At 39.0% G+C, this 17,999-nt stretch overlaps 6 protein-coding genes and 1 non-coding gene across 10 annotated transcripts; 4 read left to right on the plus strand and 3 right to left on the minus strand.

Annotated features, from left to right (window-relative positions):
- Positions 1-1,166: 1,166 nt before the first annotated feature.
- Positions 1,167-4,460, minus strand: LOC130495116 (putative lipid phosphate phosphatase 3, chloroplastic). Of its 4 annotated transcripts, none has more exons than XM_056986235.1 (9): positions 3,996-4,014; positions 2,981-3,076; positions 2,562-2,783; positions 2,394-2,481; positions 2,204-2,313; positions 2,037-2,127; positions 1,765-1,953; positions 1,648-1,707; positions 1,167-1,552 (listed from the first exon to the last, which is right to left on the minus strand). In XM_056986235.1, the coding sequence occupies exons 1-9, from the start codon at positions 3,996-3,998 to the stop codon at positions 1,374-1,376; spliced, it is 1,038 nt and encodes a 345-aa protein (XP_056842215.1). In that variant the 5' UTR covers positions 3,999-4,014; the 3' UTR covers positions 1,167-1,373. The 4 variants fall into 4 exon arrangements, with proteins under 4 accessions (XP_056842215.1, XP_056842216.1, XP_056842219.1 ...); XM_056986236.1 differs by lacking the exon at positions 3,996-4,014 and adding an exon at positions 3,843-3,989; XM_056986239.1 differs by lacking the exons at positions 2,981-3,076; positions 3,996-4,014 and adding an exon at positions 4,305-4,460.
- Positions 4,461-4,671: 211 nt separating this feature from the next.
- Positions 4,672-6,482, minus strand: LOC108862851 (delta(7)-sterol-C5(6)-desaturase 1). The gene is made up of 3 exons (XM_018637111.2): positions 6,101-6,482; positions 5,194-5,499; positions 4,672-5,115 (listed from the first exon to the last, which is right to left on the minus strand). Exons 1-3 carry the CDS (start codon positions 6,324-6,326, stop codon positions 4,817-4,819), a joined length of 831 nt encoding a protein of 276 aa, XP_018492613.1. The 5' UTR covers positions 6,327-6,482; the 3' UTR covers positions 4,672-4,816.
- An 827-nt stretch (positions 6,483-7,309) lies between these two features.
- On the plus strand, positions 7,310-9,695 carry LOC108863363 (mannose-6-phosphate isomerase 1). Its single transcript, XM_018637758.2, has 5 exons — positions 7,310-7,747; positions 7,874-8,041; positions 8,559-8,768; positions 8,907-9,173; positions 9,250-9,695. Exons 1-5 carry the CDS (start codon positions 7,424-7,426, stop codon positions 9,562-9,564), a joined length of 1,284 nt encoding a protein of 427 aa, XP_018493260.2. The 5' UTR covers positions 7,310-7,423; the 3' UTR covers positions 9,565-9,695.
- A 26-nt stretch (positions 9,696-9,721) lies between these two features.
- On the minus strand, positions 9,722-11,116 carry LOC130495142 (40S ribosomal protein S7-like). The gene is made up of 5 exons (XM_056986293.1): positions 10,992-11,116; positions 10,595-10,681; positions 10,437-10,510; positions 10,050-10,356; positions 9,722-9,969 (listed from the first exon to the last, which is right to left on the minus strand). Exons 2-5 carry the CDS (start codon positions 10,667-10,669, stop codon positions 9,850-9,852), a joined length of 576 nt encoding a protein of 191 aa, XP_056842273.1. The 5' UTR covers positions 10,670-10,681; positions 10,992-11,116; the 3' UTR covers positions 9,722-9,849.
- A 184-nt stretch (positions 11,117-11,300) lies between these two features.
- On the plus strand, positions 11,301-14,971 carry LOC130495132 (T-complex protein 1 subunit zeta 1). The gene is made up of 15 exons (XM_056986279.1): positions 11,301-11,567; positions 11,679-11,742; positions 11,931-12,066; positions 12,237-12,388; positions 12,473-12,520; positions 12,643-12,735; positions 12,863-12,969; positions 13,067-13,181; positions 13,259-13,345; positions 13,597-13,801; positions 13,908-14,002; positions 14,103-14,171; positions 14,257-14,364; positions 14,481-14,599; positions 14,693-14,971. Exons 1-15 carry the CDS (start codon positions 11,434-11,436, stop codon positions 14,766-14,768), a joined length of 1,608 nt encoding a protein of 535 aa, XP_056842259.1. The 5' UTR covers positions 11,301-11,433; the 3' UTR covers positions 14,769-14,971.
- A 261-nt stretch (positions 14,972-15,232) lies between these two features.
- On the plus strand, positions 15,233-17,094 carry LOC130495141 (14-3-3-like protein GF14 nu). The gene is made up of 5 exons (XM_056986292.1): positions 15,233-15,390; positions 15,720-16,226; positions 16,308-16,430; positions 16,523-16,639; positions 16,766-17,094. Exons 2-5 carry the CDS (start codon positions 15,750-15,752, stop codon positions 16,832-16,834), a joined length of 786 nt encoding a protein of 261 aa, XP_056842272.1. The 5' UTR covers positions 15,233-15,390; positions 15,720-15,749; the 3' UTR covers positions 16,835-17,094.
- An 815-nt stretch (positions 17,095-17,909) lies between these two features.
- Positions 17,910-17,991, plus strand: TRNAS-AGA (transfer RNA serine (anticodon AGA)). The gene has a single exon. It is a non-coding gene; the product is annotated as a tRNA-Ser (tRNA).
- The last annotated feature ends 8 nt before the right edge of the window (positions 17,992-17,999 follow it).

The raw sequence follows: 17,999 nt of genomic DNA on the forward strand, positions 1-17,999 counted from the left end.
TAAACTTTTATAGCGATTAAATAAAAGTCATATAAATGATATGTGAACTCTAATAAAATGACTTTGTAAGCTAGAATGAAAAATGTTTTTAAATAATTTTAAAATATATATAAACGATTTATAGACCATGTGCAGAACTTAGAAACATAAACAGTTATATTAATAATGCATTACATAGAGATATAATTATTTGTATAAAAGTACACAACCATTATATTTATTTTTATAAAAATTATACTAGTATTTTATATAATTAAAAATAAAAATTGATAAAATAAACAAATTGATGACATACTGTATGTTCTTTCTATAATTCTACAATTAGTTACCATAAACCATTATTTGTAATATTACATGTATTATATGGTAATTTGTATTAATAAATTTTAGAATTTCCGTTTTTTTTTTATTTTTTTTTTCACAAATTGGAATAGTATTATAATGGGCCAAGCCCAATAAACGGCCGAAGCCCGAATACACCAAAAGTTTACAACAAGCCCAAATGACTACGGGCCAAAAACAAAAACAAACAACATAGGCCCAAAGTCCACAACCCGAAACCGGACGACCCAGCCGGATCGCAGATCAAGGATGCTGACCCGACAAGTGGAGAGATCTTCACCGTTTCCATGGCACGTGTCCGCATCGCTTCGACTTGACCGCTTCCGTCGCACCGCCGCCGGAGTAACACCAACAATATTCTCGTTCACCGGAGCTCTGAAACCGACAAGCCTCCAGCGAACCTATCATCGTTCTTCACCGCCGTGTCTTCACGCCGGGGAGTTCACTCTTCCTTCGAGATCTCCTTCGGCTTTGCACCACATCAAACCCGTTGACACGCGACTCGAGAACTCTATGTCACTTTCCTCGAAAGTCGTCACCACTCCGTAGATCTACATCTACCACCGCGGTGACCCAAATCTCTTTCCTTCCTCAAGGAGCCTCCATCAAATCCCGGGAACTCATCTTGAGAGCAAGCGATTCTCCTCCACACATAGATCCAACAAACCGACAAAAAAAGAAAAAGAAGAGAGGTAGAGAAACCCTAATAATACCGCCGCCGCCTTAACAAGAGTAGACGACGCGGAAGCTAGAGCCGGCCGTTCCCCTTTATTTTTAGATCTGAATAAAATAAATAATTAATAAAAAGTTCTAATAATAATGCATTACATAAAAATATAATTATTCATTTATAAGCGACAGCAAAAGTCATCAATTATGGTTCAAAGTTGATAAAAAAAACCTATGGGTCGATTAGTCCCAACTGAACAAGTGAAAATCAATAAAACTTTATTTAATAGACCTGGGTCTAACCAGTGAAACCAAACCAAACAAAGAATCTACCGAACCAGCTTCAGTGTTTCTTTCATATCTCAGCTTCTACCAGCCTCAACATCTTCTCTCCTCATACTCGGATTATCCACCAAATGTAAACCCATAAACCCTCCGTCTTCCTCTTCACCGTTACCTCCCTGAGCCGCTCCATTCTCTGCTGCTTGCGCTTGTGCTCGTGCCGCCTCCAACACTTGGAAGTAAGCATATGGCCCCCAAGCTTCAAAAATTATCAAAAAAACTTTTATCATAAATTCACAACAAATCTTTCCAGCGTCCTGTAAATGTAATCCGAGATTCTTTTTTTTGTTTTACCTTCGGTGTGATATGGTGGCGGAAAGAATTGAAGATAACAGAACGTAGAGACCACGAGACCTGTAGAAGATGATATCAGTTTGAATGATGTTTAAAATGGGAAACAAGAGAGCAAACCTAGCAAGCCTCCTGCAAACACGTCTTGCCAGTGATGCCAATAGTCATCTACACGGGAAATACCAACAAGAGCAGCAACTAGCAGAGGGAGTATGACAATGCATAGCTTCGCAACGTGGCCTTTACCGTCGAATACTTGAATCTTCCCTGATAAATACAGCGACAAGAATCCTAGACCCGCAAAAGACCCTGTAAAAAGCAAAAAAAAAAACAAACTATCTTTTTGTAAAATGCTCAAGAAAAATAATAAACAACACTAGGCTTTGTCTTACAAGAGGTGTGTCCGCTTGGGAAGCTTTTGTGCCCTTCCCTTATGACACTTTTATCACCATGGCATATCACATCTCCGAGGCTATCAAATACCTGAGAAGTAAAACAACGGAACTCAAGAGACAGAACAGGAATAGGAAAAAAAAAACTCATGGGGGGGGACATCTACAGCTTTGCCATCAGGAAAACAACGCCAGAAGAAGTCAGGGCGTGGTCTACCAACAGCATTCTTTATTGAATCTGTAAGTACTGCCGTCACCAGAACAGAGTATAACAGACCTGCAAAAATCCGAAAAGGCCAGCTTATTATATACATTTTGATGAATGCATCAATCTTTTTTTTTTATAAAAATTCTGACCTAGCACCGCATGATGAAGGTCGTATACATCTCTTCTACGGAAGTAAATAGATATGAAGATTACCAATGGCAACAACATCGCATAGATCTGTCATTTAAAGGAAACGAATGGTTTTTAAATTGTGAAAAATGTCTTCAAAAAATGTCAGAACATGGAAGCTTACTCACCGGGACAGACCAGATTGGTACGGTGTTACTCTTTAGAGGGTAACTCAGATCAGTCATCATATCTTTCCCGACAAAGCGATAAAACGGGTGGATGATAAGGAGTATGCACTCAAGGATAACGAGTAGTACGAGTATGATCCAGTCATGCATGTGAGTCCTTGCAAGTGTCATTCCATGGGACCTCACAGTGTGAGCGCCTAGCTGTGCTTCTCTCATTTTGTGCTGCTCGGGGACATAAAACAATGACATCATCAGTTAAATACTTCTTTCCTTTTTCTCTTTACGTTTAGAAGCGGTCATAGAGATGGAGACACAAAAACAATCTAAGCAAGAAAGGTGGTACGTGCACCCGTGTGAAAAATAGCAACATAGACTCAAATAGAAAATCTACTGATAGAGCATGGAATCTAGCGCTCTACCTCTTCTTTACTATAAGGATCTATGAGTGGAATGTCAGATGGTGAGACCCAATTATCAGCAGTTCCTGAAACCTCAGGTCCCCGGTTTGTGACAGCCTAAGATCATCCCAAGAATCACAAACTCTTCCGGGTAACAAGTTTTTTTTTTTAAGGGAAAGACAACAAACCACCCCAAAATATTCAAGAAACAATAAGACAAGTAAATCATTTCCAAAACTTTCCTGAGCATGTGCACTTTTAACTCAACTGAAACAAAAAAAAAAAAAATATCGACTTGCTAATGCTTATAGAAGAGGACTTGGTTGGAGAGTCAGTTTATATTGTTAACTGGTACTCAATAACTGTGATGATTGTCATGAATCAACCTAACTCATCACCAAACCAGCCTGCATAAATTGCTAAGTCAGTCACTGCCATAACTAATTGGTTTTCTTCTAATCTAAAAAAAATATCCTTCTTTTAAGTTAACCACTTACTAGTACTACAATAACCATTCCCATGTTCAAGCTGGAAACTAAAGTTATCCACCAAATGATATCACTTATCTACAAACAAGTCTAAAAACAGAACCACAAGAGAAAAGATGAGAGAGGCAAAAAAAAAAGATTAAACAAAACCATGATTAAGTAGATTGTTGTCATCACCAAAACGAATCTGGAACCAAGGTTCACTGACTTGATAGTACTAATGCAAATTAGAAAGTTCAATTGAGACGCTTGCAGGATTCGACAAAAAGGCTAACTTCACCTAAGCACACAGTGGAAAAACATAAAACATTTGAAGGAAGGCATCAATTTGAAGTGAGAGAAACCCACCAATTTGAAAACCATTTCCCAAAAATAATTAGCAAGAAACAACAAACCTGAAAAAGCCCCCCAAAATTCAGAAAAGGCATAGTAAGCAGTTAAAAGCACCCTAGCTGAATAAGAGGAACAACAATAAAGAGAGAAGATCTAGCTAGCTGAAAAAAAGTAGACAAGAGAGGAACAAGACAGAAACTGACAGGAACACACACCATCTTAAAATTATTAATAAGTAGTAGTAGATGAAAACCCAATTCAACATCACACATTAACAGCTGAAGGAGCGATAGGCTCTGTGGGGACAACCTAATCTACACAAGTTGGAGGAGCACTGTCAAATATTAATGTTTTATGTCTTACACAATAAACAAACAAAAAAACACATGTGAAAGGAACAACCTTTATTCCTCCACTGATATTCAAAAGAAGTTTTTTTTTAAAACTGAAACTAGAGAACGAAATTTACCGACTCTGTTCGTCGTGTGTTCGGAAAAAACAGAGTAAAGGAGAAGTTTTTTTACCTGACGCTGATGGATTCGCCTTATGGGTTCTGTTTTGATGATTTAGGAAGAAAACTTGGTTTAGTTAAAAGAGAGAGAGGGTACGCGTCTTGATGCATTGGTGATGATTACAATGTGATCTGCTGTTTCGGTCTTTGATTGTGTTCCAGTTATAGCAATTTTAGGCCTTATTTTCTTCGGTTGTTATGTTTTTTTTTTTTTTTTTTGAATTTTTGACTGTTTTCCTTTTATTCTCTTTTTGGTGCCTTACTTGTTTTTGGGGATTTTTACACTGAACAAAAATATCTTCTTTATATGTTCAGCAACCTTACCTAACTCTACCTCTGAATGTTATCTAGACAGCAAAATTAGACAGCAAAATTGCAGATGCCATAAAAGAAAATAATAATAAAAAAAAATACAGCAAAATTGCAGTCAACATCTCTGAACAAAAATAACTGGAACGGTTTGGCAGAGAAATACAAAAAGGTTGCAACTTTGAACAACAAAAGCAAAACACAAAACGGGCATTCTCACTCTGTTTTATAATCTTCTTCTTGTAAGAGAGGGTCTCTAAGAGAGCCAAACATCCAATCCATCCATATGGTGTAATGTCCATAGTTATGCTTGTAAGTTGTGTGGTGTATCGTATGGTACCCTGCACCCATCACAGGCCATATGTTACCGTGGATGCAGTCGTGGATGTTCGCTGTCCATATCGCTTCCATGAACAAGAGACCTAGATGGGTTGTGAAATGAATTGGCACTATGAACAGAGCTATCACATGCGGAACTGCCTGAAGTATCCCGTCTAGTGGGTGAAAGGCAAGCCCTGAGGAAAAAAAAACAAAACCCTGCTGAATGCTACCAATCTTTGAAATGACAATAACAGATTAAAATATATACTTACCGGCAAAGGGAGAGAGTGTGTTCTGCTTGTTGTAGATATGATGGGTGGCGTGGAGATATTTGTAAAGAGGCTTAATGTCATGGAGCTCTCTGTGCATCCAATAAATACCAAACTCGACTAAAACAAGATAGACAGCGATGGAAACAAAGTAGAGTATCCAGCTGACTTCGCCTATCTTAGAGTAACATTTGGTCCAGCCACTTTCGATCATATACTCGGAGACAGTTGGAAGCAGAGTGTACCAAGGCATCGCCTTCATTGCCACAGATATTTGCAAAAGCATAGCCTTTCTTGTAGGAATGGCATCTGATGACAAAGTTAATTTGAAAAAAAGAAAGATTATAAACTAAAACAAAGCACTAGCCGTTCTAGAAGATTGAAAGTGACAACTACATATTTTATTACAGGAATTTTTCTTAAAAAAAGCTTCATAGAACAAGCAGAACACATCTCTGTTCCTAATATCAAATGAAGTCAAGATTCAAAGTAAACAATCACTGGAACTACCAGTATATTTGGAGGTTGTGTTGTAACCAAGAAAATGTATACAACACAAGCACAAAGAGCTCCTGTATATTAAACTTCCTCTAGAGAAATCATCAGAATTAAAGAAGTAATACAAACGAGTTCTATCACCATCCAGATATTTACCAAGACATAGACAAACTAAAAAAATTAGGTATTGAGGTTGTTATCATGACTAAGAATTTGAACTACCAAACCAAAGCATGACATTCATCATTCAGATGCGACAGTCCAATTGAAGTAACAGTGTGATAATAGAAAACATTTTTTTTTTTTTTGAAAATTGACAAGAACCAATTAGAAGATGGCAGCATCGAACAGATCACTAAAACTTCAAGATCGAGATCACCACAGGAAACTAATTAAAGAATTAAAAAATCACCTCTGGGGAGATAAACGTTAAGTTTGAGGTAATAGATGTAGAAGCACCAGAGAAAGCCTGAGATGAAGTAGAGCAAGGTTCCGGCGAGGTAGTTCCGGAGCCACGTCTGGAGAAAATGCGGTAAAAAATCCCATAGATTCGACGGCAAGAGGTGACTCAGAACAATGCGATTGTAAAACGATGTTTCTTCCACAAACTGCATCAGATACACACTGTCCACCGCCATTTTAATCTACCGTCCGGTAAACTGGCGATCTACGCCGATGTTCGGTGCCGGAAAACGAGAGAATATTCGCCGGGGAAGTGTTTTTTTTTTTTGGTGCTTAACCTTTGTCCGGAAGTGGAACAAGTCAATGGATGCCAAAACCTTTCACACTCGGTTGCGCTGTAATGTGTTGTCCCACTTTGATTTTTATATTCTTCCCAAACTTTTATTATTTTTCAAATCGAACCTTGTACTTCTATATAGAGTCCGTAAACCCACCCACGTGCGGTCCGAACGAATTAATAGGCCTGGGACCCTATTTATATTCTATTGGGCTATAATTAACGGATAAAGCCCAAATCGTCTTAATTCAACCAAACAAAATTGTGTTGTACATACTTCTCCTTCAATATTTAACTTTTAAACTTTAAAGCTACAAGCATAGAAACATACGATTTGAAAAAAAAAAATACAATTAATTTTAATTAGCTAGTTGTCATACGGAGATTGAAATCTATGTCATTTTTTTTCTTTTTGCTGGTGAAACTCTTCTTTAACAATTACCACGTATATAATATTGGGCAAAAATGAAGATTTATTAGCTTAAATAGAAGCTTTTTAATATACTAAAGAGGGCGGCTAGATCTTTTTCCCCTTTGTTGATTCTATTTTGTCAATATTTTATTGATATGTAAAGACATAATTTGGAATTATCGAACGTTTTTTAATTTATTTTAGTTAAATTTTGTCGGTTTATTACACAAAGACTTATACAAAAACGTGAGAGAGTGAGTCATCGTGCAGTCCACGTGGACAGCTAGCAACCGGCCCACAAAGCACGGACGACGTTCAATCCGTCGGCAAAACACGTGATTCCTATAAAACATCTGTCACTTTCCCACCTTCACAAGCTAAACATCCCACCCCCACATTTATAAATAATTCCCCTTCTGGACCCCATACTTTTAAAAATTGCAATCATACCTTCCTCTGTTTATAATTTTTTTTAAAAAATCCACGATTCAGGAACGAACTCTGAGTCTTCTTCTTCCATGGCCATTGGCGCTTAGCTTATATACTCGAGAATAAACTCATCTCCGGGGAATTCGATTCGTAAAATGGAGATCGCTACTGTTCTCAAGGCAAATGGCGGTTGCGAAGCGGATCGACGACGGCTCCGCCGGTTGAGATGCTCCGTCAAGGATTACGCTTGGGGCAAAATCGGGTCGGATTCGCTCGTCTACAGAGTCCACGCGGCGAATTCCGATCGAGAGATCGATGCGACCCGTCCTTACGCGGAGCTTTGGATGGGCACTCACGAGTCCGGTCCGAGTTACTTGGAGGATGGCGTGACGCTTAGATCGTGGATTGCTGAAAACCCTGAGTCTCTCGGAGATAGGGTTTTGGAGAAATGGGGTTGCGATCTCCCCTTTCTCTTCAAGGTACATTGTTTAAAGATCTCTCTGCTTTTTTTTTAAAAGGATTTTGCAGAGTTGAATCTCTCTCTACTGTTTGTTTTTATGAGAGTTGCTGAATTGTGAGTTTTGGACATTGTGAAATGTGATTAGGTGTTGTCGGTGGGAAGGGCCTTGTCGATTCAATCACATCCGGATAAGAATTTGGCAAAGAAATTGCATAAAGCTCATCCCAATCTCTATAAAGACGACAATCACAAACCTGAGATGGCATTGGCCTATACTCAGTTCGAGGCTCTTTGTGGGTTTATACCTCTGCAGGTAGCATTGCTATCACTATTTTTATCGTTCTCAAAGTATTTTGTCTTTTTAATGTAAGAGAAGTATAACACATGCTGTTTGATCTGTCCAGTCTCATTTTCATGATAAGTATCGTTTACATTAGTTATGGTTAAAGACTGTAGCGTGTCCTCCTCTACTGCCCACTTTGATCCCCTCTTTAGACAAGCATATCACATGTTGTTTGGTTCTGTGCTTCTGATATTCATGATAAGAATCGCTTACATGATAGTTAGAGCGTCTTCTCCTCTACCGCTCTAACTAGGAGCTTAGAGTGTCAGTTGGTTTGTTCATGGTGCTGCACATGATTTGTATGGCACTTTCCTCCTTTTGTTTGGATATATCTGAATACATGATCATGTTGCCTAGATTTTGGAGCCAAATTGATTTTGGATTGTAGCTCTGTGAATCTAAGTTTTTCAGTTTCCACAACTCCAGGAGTGGTAGCTTATTTTTCAGAACTGAAGGATTTAAGTTTGTTCTTGTGAAAAAATTGCAGGAGCTTAAGAGTGTTATTCGTGCTGTTCCGGAGATTGAAGAGCTTGTTGGAAGTGAAGAAGTAAACCAAGTCTTCTGCATCAGTGAACATGATGAGGAGAAAGTTAAATCTGCTGTCCGAACAATCTTTACCTTGCTGATGTCTGCAGGTCCCGACACAACAAAGCAAATTGTATCCAAACTAAAACACCGTCTGCATATGGAGAGTCAGGTCAACCATCTAACTTCCTTATTACCGTCTATTTTGTTCAAACTGTTTGACTTTTCTTTCTTTTGTTATTGATTCCTCCTCTTGCAAATTGTCTTGTAAAGTGCCACTGGCTAAATGATTCCCGTGTGATTAATGCAGGAACGCCATCTGACAGACAAGGAACGGCTAGTTTTGAAGCTAGAGAAGCAGTATCCAGATGATATTGGTGTTATCTCTGCATTCTTCTTCAACTATGTGAAGCTCAATCCTGGTGAAGCCTTGTACCTTGGTGCAAACGAGCCACATGCGTACTTATTCGGTGAGTGCATTGAGGTCATGGCAACTTCAGACAACGTAGTACGAGCTGGCCTCACTCCCAAACCTCTGGATATTCAAACACTTTGTTCCATGCTCTCTTATAAACTGGTAAACCTTTTAACTTAATAACCAAACTCAAGGTCTTTCACAGCAGAGTTACTGAGTTCTCATTTCTGAGTTTCAGGGCTTTCCTGAAATCCTAAAGGGGTCAAGGATTCGACCATACATCACAAGATACCTCCCGCCTTTCGAGGAGTTTGAAGTTGATCTCTGTGATCTTCCCTGTGGAGCCTCGACGGTGTTTCCCTCTGTTCCAGGCCCTTCTCTTCTGCTCGTACTCCAAGGTGAAGGAAGAATGTCTACAGACGCATCAGCAGATGAGATTTCAATGGGAGATGTTCTGTTTGTACCTGCAGATACTGAGATTCACTTGAAGTCTTCATCTGACTTGAAGCTGTACAGAGCAGGAATTAACAGTAGGTTTTTGGATTCTCCATAGTTGAACTACACACAAGCTACTGTGTTATCAGTGAAGCTTTTCCTCAGTTATTGTATTATTACTATACAAACTGTGTCATTAAACTTATGTGGCCAGAAATTCAATTCGTTTGTGAGATTCTTTATGATAAATGTTTCCCAAATTTTAATAATCTAAGAACAGAAGAAAGGTTTTGTTAAACAGAATTTTGACAAAGACAGGAAGTAACTTGTACTCGGAAACAAAACAGAATCAAAAGCTCTCTAGTCGACAAAAAAACAAAGAATAGAACAATCATTCATCACTTCAAGCTTCTGTGACTGGGTACTCGAAAACTACATCTCTCCCTGTAAGTTTCCTGTACACACCGACCATTGTCTCAAGCTTGTACTCAGTGTTATTCCTCTCCTTAGGCTCCAGAAACACCTGCCAAAAATAGAAGCATGTTAACTAAGAGCTTAACATAACGAAGGACCAAGCAAAATGTGTTAGCTTGTTTTTTTTACCTTCATGATCTTGGTACCATCAACACGGTATCTGGTACGCTTTCCAACAATCTCAGCAGGGTAAGCGACATCCTCAAGCATGGCTTCATGGACAGAAGTGAGAGTCCTGTTGCGTGGTCTCTGAACAGCAGAGCCTTTCTTCGGTGGACGCATGATTCTTCTGGTGGCAACAAAGATAACATCTTTGCCACTGAACTTCTTCTCGAGCTCTCTGACAAGACGAGGATGGATCTTGCGGAATGCTTTCCTCAATCTGAATGGAACGTAGATCACAATAGCCTTGCGGTTGCCAGAAACATCCATCTGACTGCACAGAAAAGGAAAAAAAAGGAGATAATTCAGCTAAAGCTAAAGATCATATAACAGCCTCTAAAAACAAACACTTACACAGCTTGGTTAATGTAGAGATCTTTCAAGTCACTTTTCAACTCCTGATTGGTGTTTTCCAAGTCAAAGAAAGCCTGCGAGTAACAAAAATCAATGAGCAAACCAAGAAAAAAAAAACAACAACCCGCTTTCACAAGATTAAAGAATGAAGCGAGAACCTGAGCAACTTCCTGTTCGAAATCAGTTGGTGCAACACCCTTATCCTTGTGGATCTTGTTCTGAGCAGAGAACATCTTGGCAAGATACTAAAACAGAACACAGAATAAATATAATTCAATCAACATTTTGATGCAAAAGAAACAAACCCTAAAGAAAGTTGTTAGCTCACTAGTGAGTAGTGACAATGACTCTACTACATTTTTCAATTGATTACAAAAGCTAACACCTTTTAAGCAGATCACTCTACTTGTAACCCTAACCAAACCCTAAATGGCTTACAGCTCTCACTAAACCTAACATCTTTTTATCCAAACAGAGTGAGAAAACAACGATTAGCCTCCAAAAAGCAGACCTAGCCCCCAACGATTCGTAGAGTAATAATACACTGAAGCGTACCAGATAAACACGTCGAAAAACCCTAGAAGGTGGTGGTGGAAAGGTTTACGGCTTGCTTTCAGAGCTTCGTGTTCAAGAGGCGACACAAATCTGGTGGAAGCAAAGGTTTAAATATCAAGGGTTTCCTATGCTAATGGCTGATGTTATCACCCTAAATGGGCCGTTGATAATCAGTGGGCCTTATATACATTATATTAGTTTTAAGAGGTAACCCAGTTTATAGCTCTTGTACCTTGGTGCAAACATTTTGGGCCTATCTCCTCTTCCCCTCTATAACAATTCGGCGTCGTTTTACAGATCTACGAGATTCATCTCGAGTTTCATTTCGCAACTTCACTAAAATTTCAAAGAAGAAACAAAAGAGAAAATCTCAGAAGCTCCCAGAAAAGAAAAAGCCAAGCCCTAAATCTCGTTCGACGAATTCGATCTCTAATCATCGAAAATGTCTGTGCGTGTACTGAATCCTAACGCGGAGGTGCTCAACAAAACGGCGGCGCTTCATATGACCATCAACGCCGCAAAAGGTTTACAGGATGTGCTCAAGTCCAATCTCGGTCCCAAGGGAACCATCAAGATGTAAGTCTGCTTCTTAGATCTCTATGTATTATTATAATCTCGGTGTGTGCCTTCGCTGCTTTTCGTATCCGATATACTCAAATTGATTTAACGCGAGTGTGTATCTATCAGGCTTGTTGGTGGTTCAGGGGATATCAAGCTTACCAAGGACGGTAACACGCTTTTGAAGGAAATGGTGAGCTCTTTAAAACTAGATCTTTTTTTTTCTTACTAGTGAAGTGTGTTGAGAATCTTGTTACTAATTTCAAAAATATTGTAACGTGACTGACCTAGTGACCTGCTCTAATGGATAGCTATTTAATATTGGGATTAATTAGTTTGATAATGCTTACAGAGTTCTTCTGACTTGCTTATCTTTTGCAGCAAATTCAAAATCCCACAGCCATCATGATTGCGAGGACTGCTGTTGCGCAGGATGATATTAGTGGTGATGGTACTACTTCCACTGTCATCTTCATTGGTGAGCTCATGAAACAGTCCGAGCGTTGCATCGATGAAGGTTTGCTCAATTTGACCTTGTTTCCGACTTGTACTTTAATTTATTGATGATTTTTATCCTTCTCTGTATCTGTTTTAAAATACAATTATTTCTTCTTTAGCTAACCTGTCATGTTTTGTTTAACCTCGGTGAGAAATGGTCCTAAATGAGAAGTCTTTAATGTGTCTCAGGAATGCATCCACGTGTCTTAGTTGATGGTTTCGAGATTGCAAAGAGAGCTACTCTTCAATTTCTCGACACTTTTAAGACACCTGTGGTTATGGGTGACGAGCCTGATAAAGAGATCCTGAAAATGGTTGCCAGGACCACGCTTAGAACAAAGGTATTCTTCAATTGATGATTTCTATATATCATTTCGTTAGCACTTGAGTTTTCTCTTCTAACTGCCTTTTTCTTGCTGTATTAGTTGTATGAAGGCTTAGCTGATCAACTTACTGATATTGTTGTTAATTCGGTAAGTTTACTGGTAGTCCTCATTTAATATCATCATGCTTTTTTACATAATTATACTAATCTATGAATTAGTTTTGGTTGTCAAGATTGTTTGTCTTATTCTTAGCTTTTCTCTCATTACAGGTTCTCTGCATTCGGAAGCCTGAGGAACCTATTGATCTGTTTATGGTTGAGATAATGCACATGCGCCATAAATTTGATGTTGACACAAGATTGGTATGCTTGATTTATTGGAATTTAAGTAGAATAGCTTGCATATTGGAGTAAATCCTTTTGCTGATCGTGAATCATATATGTCAATGCATCCGCTGCTAGATCACATGGATTGTTTCTCTTGTATTAGGTTGAGGGGCTTGTTCTGGATCATGGTTCAAGACACCCTGACATGAAGCGACGTGCAGAGAATTGTCACATCCTTACTTGCAATGTGTCTCTGGAGTATGAGAAGAGGTGTGTAACAGAAACCTCTGATTGGTTGTGAAAGATTAGTAGTTAGAGAAACATTCCGTGTATCATTGATTTCTTAGCCTAACTTTGTATATCCCAGTGAAATTAATGCAGGATTTTTCTACTCGAATGCGGAACAGAGGGAAGCCATGGTTACTGCAGAGCGACGTTCTGTTGATGAAAGAGTCAAGAAAATTATTGAGCTAAAGAATAAGGTAGGTTGAAACTACTACATCTATGCTATATGCTCTAACATCGTTTCAGATATTTACATGGTCTGTTTTCCATGCAGGTTTGTGCTGGTAATGATAACAGTTTTGTTATCATTAATCAGAAGGGTATTGATCCCCCTTCATTGGATCTGCTTGCTAGAGAAGGGGTAAGCTATGACTAATCTTGTATCAATTTCGGCATCCATAATTGTGAAATCAAGTGAAGTGAAATGTAAAGGCAAAATGAGTTGAAACAAATGGAGAAAAGGGGTTTTCCACTAAGAGTGCTCACCTAAAAGCTTTTTAGATGCATGGATCTTTCACTTAGCTTGTCTCTCATCGTACTCGTGTGTCGTGTCTATAAGTTGTTACAGTCCATTTATCTTTTATGTTTCTTTACGTTTATTTGTTTCTCCAGATAATTGCCCTTCGAAGAGCTAAGAGGAGGAACATGGAACGTTTGGTTCTGGCATGTGGGGGAGAAGCTGTGAACTCCGTTGATGACTTGACCCCGGACTCTCTTGGCTGGGCTGGACTTGTCTATGAGCACGTTCTCGGGGAAGAGAAGTACACATTTGTGGAGCAAGTGAAGAATCCTCATTCATGTACTATCCTCATTAAAGGTACAATGGCTTAAACTTCTATCTCTTGACGGGTAAGTTTTGAAGGTCGGTTTTTCTTTTGACTTGCCTTGTCATTGATCATCCATGAATTACTTGGTTTTTGTAGGGCCTAACGACCACACCATTGCTCAAATTAAGGACGCTGTCCGTGATGGTTTAAGATCAGTTAAGAATACATTGGAAGATGAGTGTGTTGTATTAGTAAGTACCTTCTTCCTCAAAAAGATCAAAGACAAGTCCTTTTCGGTGTGATTGTTGCTTCTGTATTCTTATTGTTTGTCATGTTTGCCTATTCTGGCAGGGAGCGGGAGCTTTTGAAGTTGCAGCAAGACAGCACTTGATCAATGAAGTCAAGAAAACCGTTAAAGGGGTAAGTGTTAACTCTTGAATTTGGGGCTCCAATACCAACTCTTGAATTTTTCGGTTGCTAATGTGAATTGTGGGGCTAATCGCAGCGAGCTCAGCTCGGTGTTGAAGCTTTTGCTAACGCTCTTCTGGTGGTTCCGAAGACACTAGCTGAAAATGCTGGTCTTGATACACAAGACGTTATCATTTCACTTACGGTATATTAGACTTTTATCTCCCTCTTCGGTTACCAAATAATAATTGCTCCAAGAGGACAACAAATATAAAAGTGTTATTGTGGGGTTTATCTAAAGAGTTTGTATTGTGTAAACAGAGTGAGCATGACAAAGGAAACGTGGTGGGACTAAACCTGGTGGATGGAGAACCCATTGACCCTCAGCTTGCTGGTATATTCGACAACTACTCGGTGAAACGCCAACTTATCAATTCAGGGTATGTATGTTCAAAACCAAAACACAAACGCTAACATTAGGCGTTTGATTAAGGTTAATAATTAGAAGCCTGATTTTGGTAAATGTGTCGCAGGCCGGTGATAGCTTCGCAGTTGCTATTAGTGGATGAAGTGATTCGTGCTGGAAGGAATATGAGGAAGCCTACTTAATAAAACTATGGATTATTGTTTTCACCTTATGCTTTTGTTGCTTTTGTTTCCCCTTCTTCTTTCTAGTTTTTTGAGCGTTGTCATATGGAAATTATGTTTTGAGCTTTTTATTTTCCCATGTCCCTTCTATTTGTCATAGATATTTCGAATCTCTGTTTTAGTGAGTGAAACATTATGAAATCTACTCCAGTTAATTTGTTTTTTTTTGGGGGGGGGGTCCTACTCCTTTCTTGTTTTTTCTTTTCTCTATTCTTTCTTTATGTTCTTGTGAATTTATAAGAAAGATACCAAACTTTCATGGAAATGGGAGCAAACGATTATTTTCAAAATAATAAAGTCCAATTTTCCGACAATGCACGGTAATACTTTAAGATTCAATCACATAAAACGGGATATCTGGGCCCATAAAGTTTTTTATTAATTTTTCGCGGTCTTTGACGGGTCAACGACGTTAGACACTTGTCGTGCTCTAATTGGGCCTTTTCCATGTACTTTCTCAGACAATCAAAGCCCATCCCTTCCTTTCCTTTTCTCCCCCTTTATTTCTTCTCACAGTCCTTCATCATTTTGCGTCTCAAGACTTCGAACTCGACAATCCCTAATTCCCAAAACTCCCCTCTCGGTAAGCTCCTCCAGATCTGCCCTCTCTTTGCTCTTACTTCGACGAATAGTTTCCTCTGTTGCTAGTTATCGATCTTATCGTTTCGTTTTCTGGACTTAAAACTTCCGTTTGCTATGTTTGTTTTTCTCTTGCCTATTGCTCGTTGTTATAATCTTAGATCTGAGCATATTCACGATCGTTCCTTGTGTTTCCTTCGCCAGATCTTTGTTATGAGTATATCTTTTGACTTCGAGTGTTAGATTTATTTGTATCGTTGACTGATCTGTACGATATGGTAGTTACAACGATGTTCACGAAGTTTGAAACTATAATTTTTTTTTTGAAAACAGGATCTCCAACAAGAGTGTGATTACGAAACGATGTCGTCTACAAGGGAAGAGAACGTGTACTTAGCCAAGTTAGCGGAGCAAGCCGAGCGTTACGAGGAGATGGTTGAGTTCATGGAGAAAGTCGCCAAGACCGTTGACTCCGAGGAGCTCACCGTGGAAGAGAGGAACCTCCTGTCCGTCGCTTACAAGAACGTGATCGGCGCTAGGAGAGCTTCCTGGAGGATCATCTCTTCCATCGAGCAGAAGGAAGAGAGCAGAGGGAACGAAGACCACGTGTCCATTATCAAGGACTACAGAGGGAAGATCGAGACAGAGCTCAGCAAGATCTGCGATGGGATTTTGAACCTTCTTGATTCTCACCTTGTCCCCGCTGCGTCTTTGGCTGAGTCTAAAGTGTTTTATCTTAAGATGAAGGGAGATTACCATAGGTACCTTGCTGAGTTTAAGACTGGTGCTGAGAGGAAGGATGCTGCTGAGAACACTCTCGTTGCTTACAAGTCTGCTCAGGTAAAGTCTTTTTTAAGTTCTGATGTTTGAGACTTGAGAATGGTCGCTTATGTTAATGTTTTTTTTGTTCTTGTGGTGTAGGATATTGCCCTTGCTGATTTACCTCCAACTCATCCGATTAGATTGGGACTTGCTCTTAACTTCTCTGTCTTCTACTATGAGATTCTCAACTCACCTGATCGTGCTTGCAATCTTGCCAAACAGGTTTGTGTTTTTTTTTTTTTTTTTGCTTTGTGGGATGTCATTTATGCTATCAGACTTTGTGCAAGTTTACAGGTTTTGTGTTGTTTTCACAGGCTTTTGATGAAGCAATCTCTGAGCTGGACACATTAGGAGAAGAATCATACAAGGACAGCACGCTCATAATGCAACTTCTCCGTGACAATCTGACCCTCTGGACTTCTGACATCAATGTATATACCCTTTTGTCTCCCTCCCTAACATCAACTCCTATCTATACAATATAAAGCATAACTACATGTGTTTAGGAAGTTCGTTCATGTACTGAGCGTATAATTTCAATTTTGCTCATTTTACAGGACGAGGCGGGTGGTGATGAGATCAAGGAGGCGTCAAAAGACGAGCCTGAAGAAGGGAAACAAGCTTAAAACCTTGAAATGACCAAAGCGAGCGAGGGCATTACTTATGGGATTTGGCTGTAGTTTCTTAAAAACATATGATATGGGGTTTGTTGTTTGTAGAAGCAGAGAGAAGATCATCATTTGATTTTCTCCTTTGCAAACTCTGAAACTCTGTTTGGTCTTTCTTGTTTGGTTTTTTCTTCTAGTGTTTTTGAGTCTTTGGTTTTACTCCGTCGCTTGTTATTATTTTGATTTCTTAGGAAGCGAAGAAACAAAACTTTCAATTATTGCTTTGGATTCAACTCTTTTTTTATATTGCCGCCAATTAACCTTTCAAGTTAAACCTCTTTAGAGCTTAGGTGTGGAGTAAGCAGACCTGGAATCAAGTAGTGTCCACAAGAGCAGAGATCGCAAATAGGGAACCAAGAATTTACACTATTATCAAAACTGACAGTTTTATTACAACAAAAATTATGAAACGCCAGAGAACGTTTTAATATATCTGAAACAGAGTAAAGTCTAGCTGAAACCATAACTGCAAAACACAAAACAAGCTGTTTCTTCTTATATGTTACACTCTCACATTGAAAGAAAAAGAAAGACTGTTCAAGATCTTGTTTTGCTTCTAAAAGTTTAAGATCATGTTTCCAAAGGAACCATCTACTACAAAGCCTCATAGCTTCGACGAAGCTCGATGGGTCATCAACGTCGGAAAATCTCTAGACGCAGAGCTCGAAAAACACCTTTTCGAAGAAGTCACAGTCAGAATTTTCACCGTCCCTAGAGCATTAATGTGTAGCCATCAAGACTCATACACACCTCAAAAAGAAAGGAAGATTGAAAATTCACAAATGGCTTCTCGTATCACAGAGATTTCTGTTTTTATCTCAAGAGGTTCAAAAAGTCAATTGTTGGTGACACAATACATGAATGTTATTCATAGTGTACTGTGTGGCCTTTTAATCCAAACATTTTTTTGCTTAAAATCATTCATCTTTGTACCTTCTTTCATCCTATTTGGCAATTTGGGGTTAACTTACAGGGAATGTGGAAGTCTTTAATAGGTTTTGATACTTTGTTTAGTTTAATAATGTACCCAAGGGTGGACGTGCCGGAGTGGTTATCGGGCATGACTAGAAATCATGTGGGCTTTGCCCGCGCAGGTTCGAATCCTGCCGTTCACGTTTTTCGT

The sequence above is a fragment of the Raphanus sativus genome, chromosome 5, assembly GCF_000801105.2.
Source record: "Raphanus sativus cultivar WK10039 chromosome 5, ASM80110v3, whole genome shotgun sequence".
NCBI classification, from domain to species: domain Eukaryota; kingdom Viridiplantae; phylum Streptophyta; class Magnoliopsida; order Brassicales; family Brassicaceae; genus Raphanus; species Raphanus sativus.

Coding starts and splice junctions, on each gene's coding strand:
- LOC130495116 (XM_056986236.1), bottom strand. CDS start 3,875: ATGCCTTTTCTGAATTTTGGGGGGCTTTTTCAG. Junction 2,784..2,980: donor ATCCTTATAGTAAAGAAGAG/GTAGAGCGCTAG, acceptor GTCCCCGAGCAG/CACAAAATGAGAGAAGCACA. Junction 2,314..2,393: donor CCTTCATCATGCGGTGCTAG/GTCAGAATTTTT, acceptor GGATTTTTGCAG/GTCTGTTATACTCTGTTCTG.
- LOC108862851 (XM_018637111.2), bottom strand. CDS start 6,326: ATGGCGGTGGACAGTGTGTATCTGATGCAGTTTGTGGAAGAAACATCG. Junction 5,500..6,100: donor TAACGTTTATCTCCCCAGAG/GTGATTTTTTAA, acceptor CTTTGTCATCAG/ATGCCATTCCTACAAGAAAG. Junction 5,116..5,193: donor CACACTCTCTCCCTTTGCCG/GTAAGTATATAT, acceptor TTTTTTCCTCAG/GGCTTGCCTTTCACCCACTA.
- LOC108863363 (XM_018637758.2), top strand. CDS start 7,424: ATGGAGATCGCTACTGTTCTCAAGGCAAATGGCGGTTGCGAAGCGGAT. Junction 7,748..7,873: donor ATCTCCCCTTTCTCTTCAAG/GTACATTGTTTA, acceptor AAATGTGATTAG/GTGTTGTCGGTGGGAAGGGC. Junction 8,042..8,558: donor GTGGGTTTATACCTCTGCAG/GTAGCATTGCTA, acceptor AAAAAATTGCAG/GAGCTTAAGAGTGTTATTCG.
- LOC130495142 (XM_056986293.1), bottom strand. CDS start 10,669: ATGTTCTCTGCTCAGAACAAGATCCACAAGGATAAGGGTGTTGCACCA. Junction 10,511..10,594: donor TCGAACAGGAAGTTGCTCAG/GTTCTCGCTTCA, acceptor TGTTACTCGCAG/GCTTTCTTTGACTTGGAAAA. Junction 10,357..10,436: donor CTCTACATTAACCAAGCTGT/GTAAGTGTTTGT, acceptor TTTTCTGTGCAG/TCAGATGGATGTTTCTGGCA.
- LOC130495132 (XM_056986279.1), top strand. CDS start 11,434: ATGTCTGTGCGTGTACTGAATCCTAACGCGGAGGTGCTCAACAAAACG. Junction 13,182..13,258: donor TTATTGAGCTAAAGAATAAG/GTAGGTTGAAAC, acceptor TTTTCCATGCAG/GTTTGTGCTGGTAATGATAA. Junction 13,802..13,907: donor ATGTACTATCCTCATTAAAG/GTACAATGGCTT, acceptor TGGTTTTTGTAG/GGCCTAACGACCACACCATT.
- LOC130495141 (XM_056986292.1), top strand. CDS start 15,750: ATGTCGTCTACAAGGGAAGAGAACGTGTACTTAGCCAAGTTAGCGGAG. Junction 16,227..16,307: donor TTGCTTACAAGTCTGCTCAG/GTAAAGTCTTTT, acceptor CTTGTGGTGTAG/GATATTGCCCTTGCTGATTT. Junction 16,640..16,765: donor TCTGGACTTCTGACATCAAT/GTATATACCCTT, acceptor CTCATTTTACAG/GACGAGGCGGGTGGTGATGA.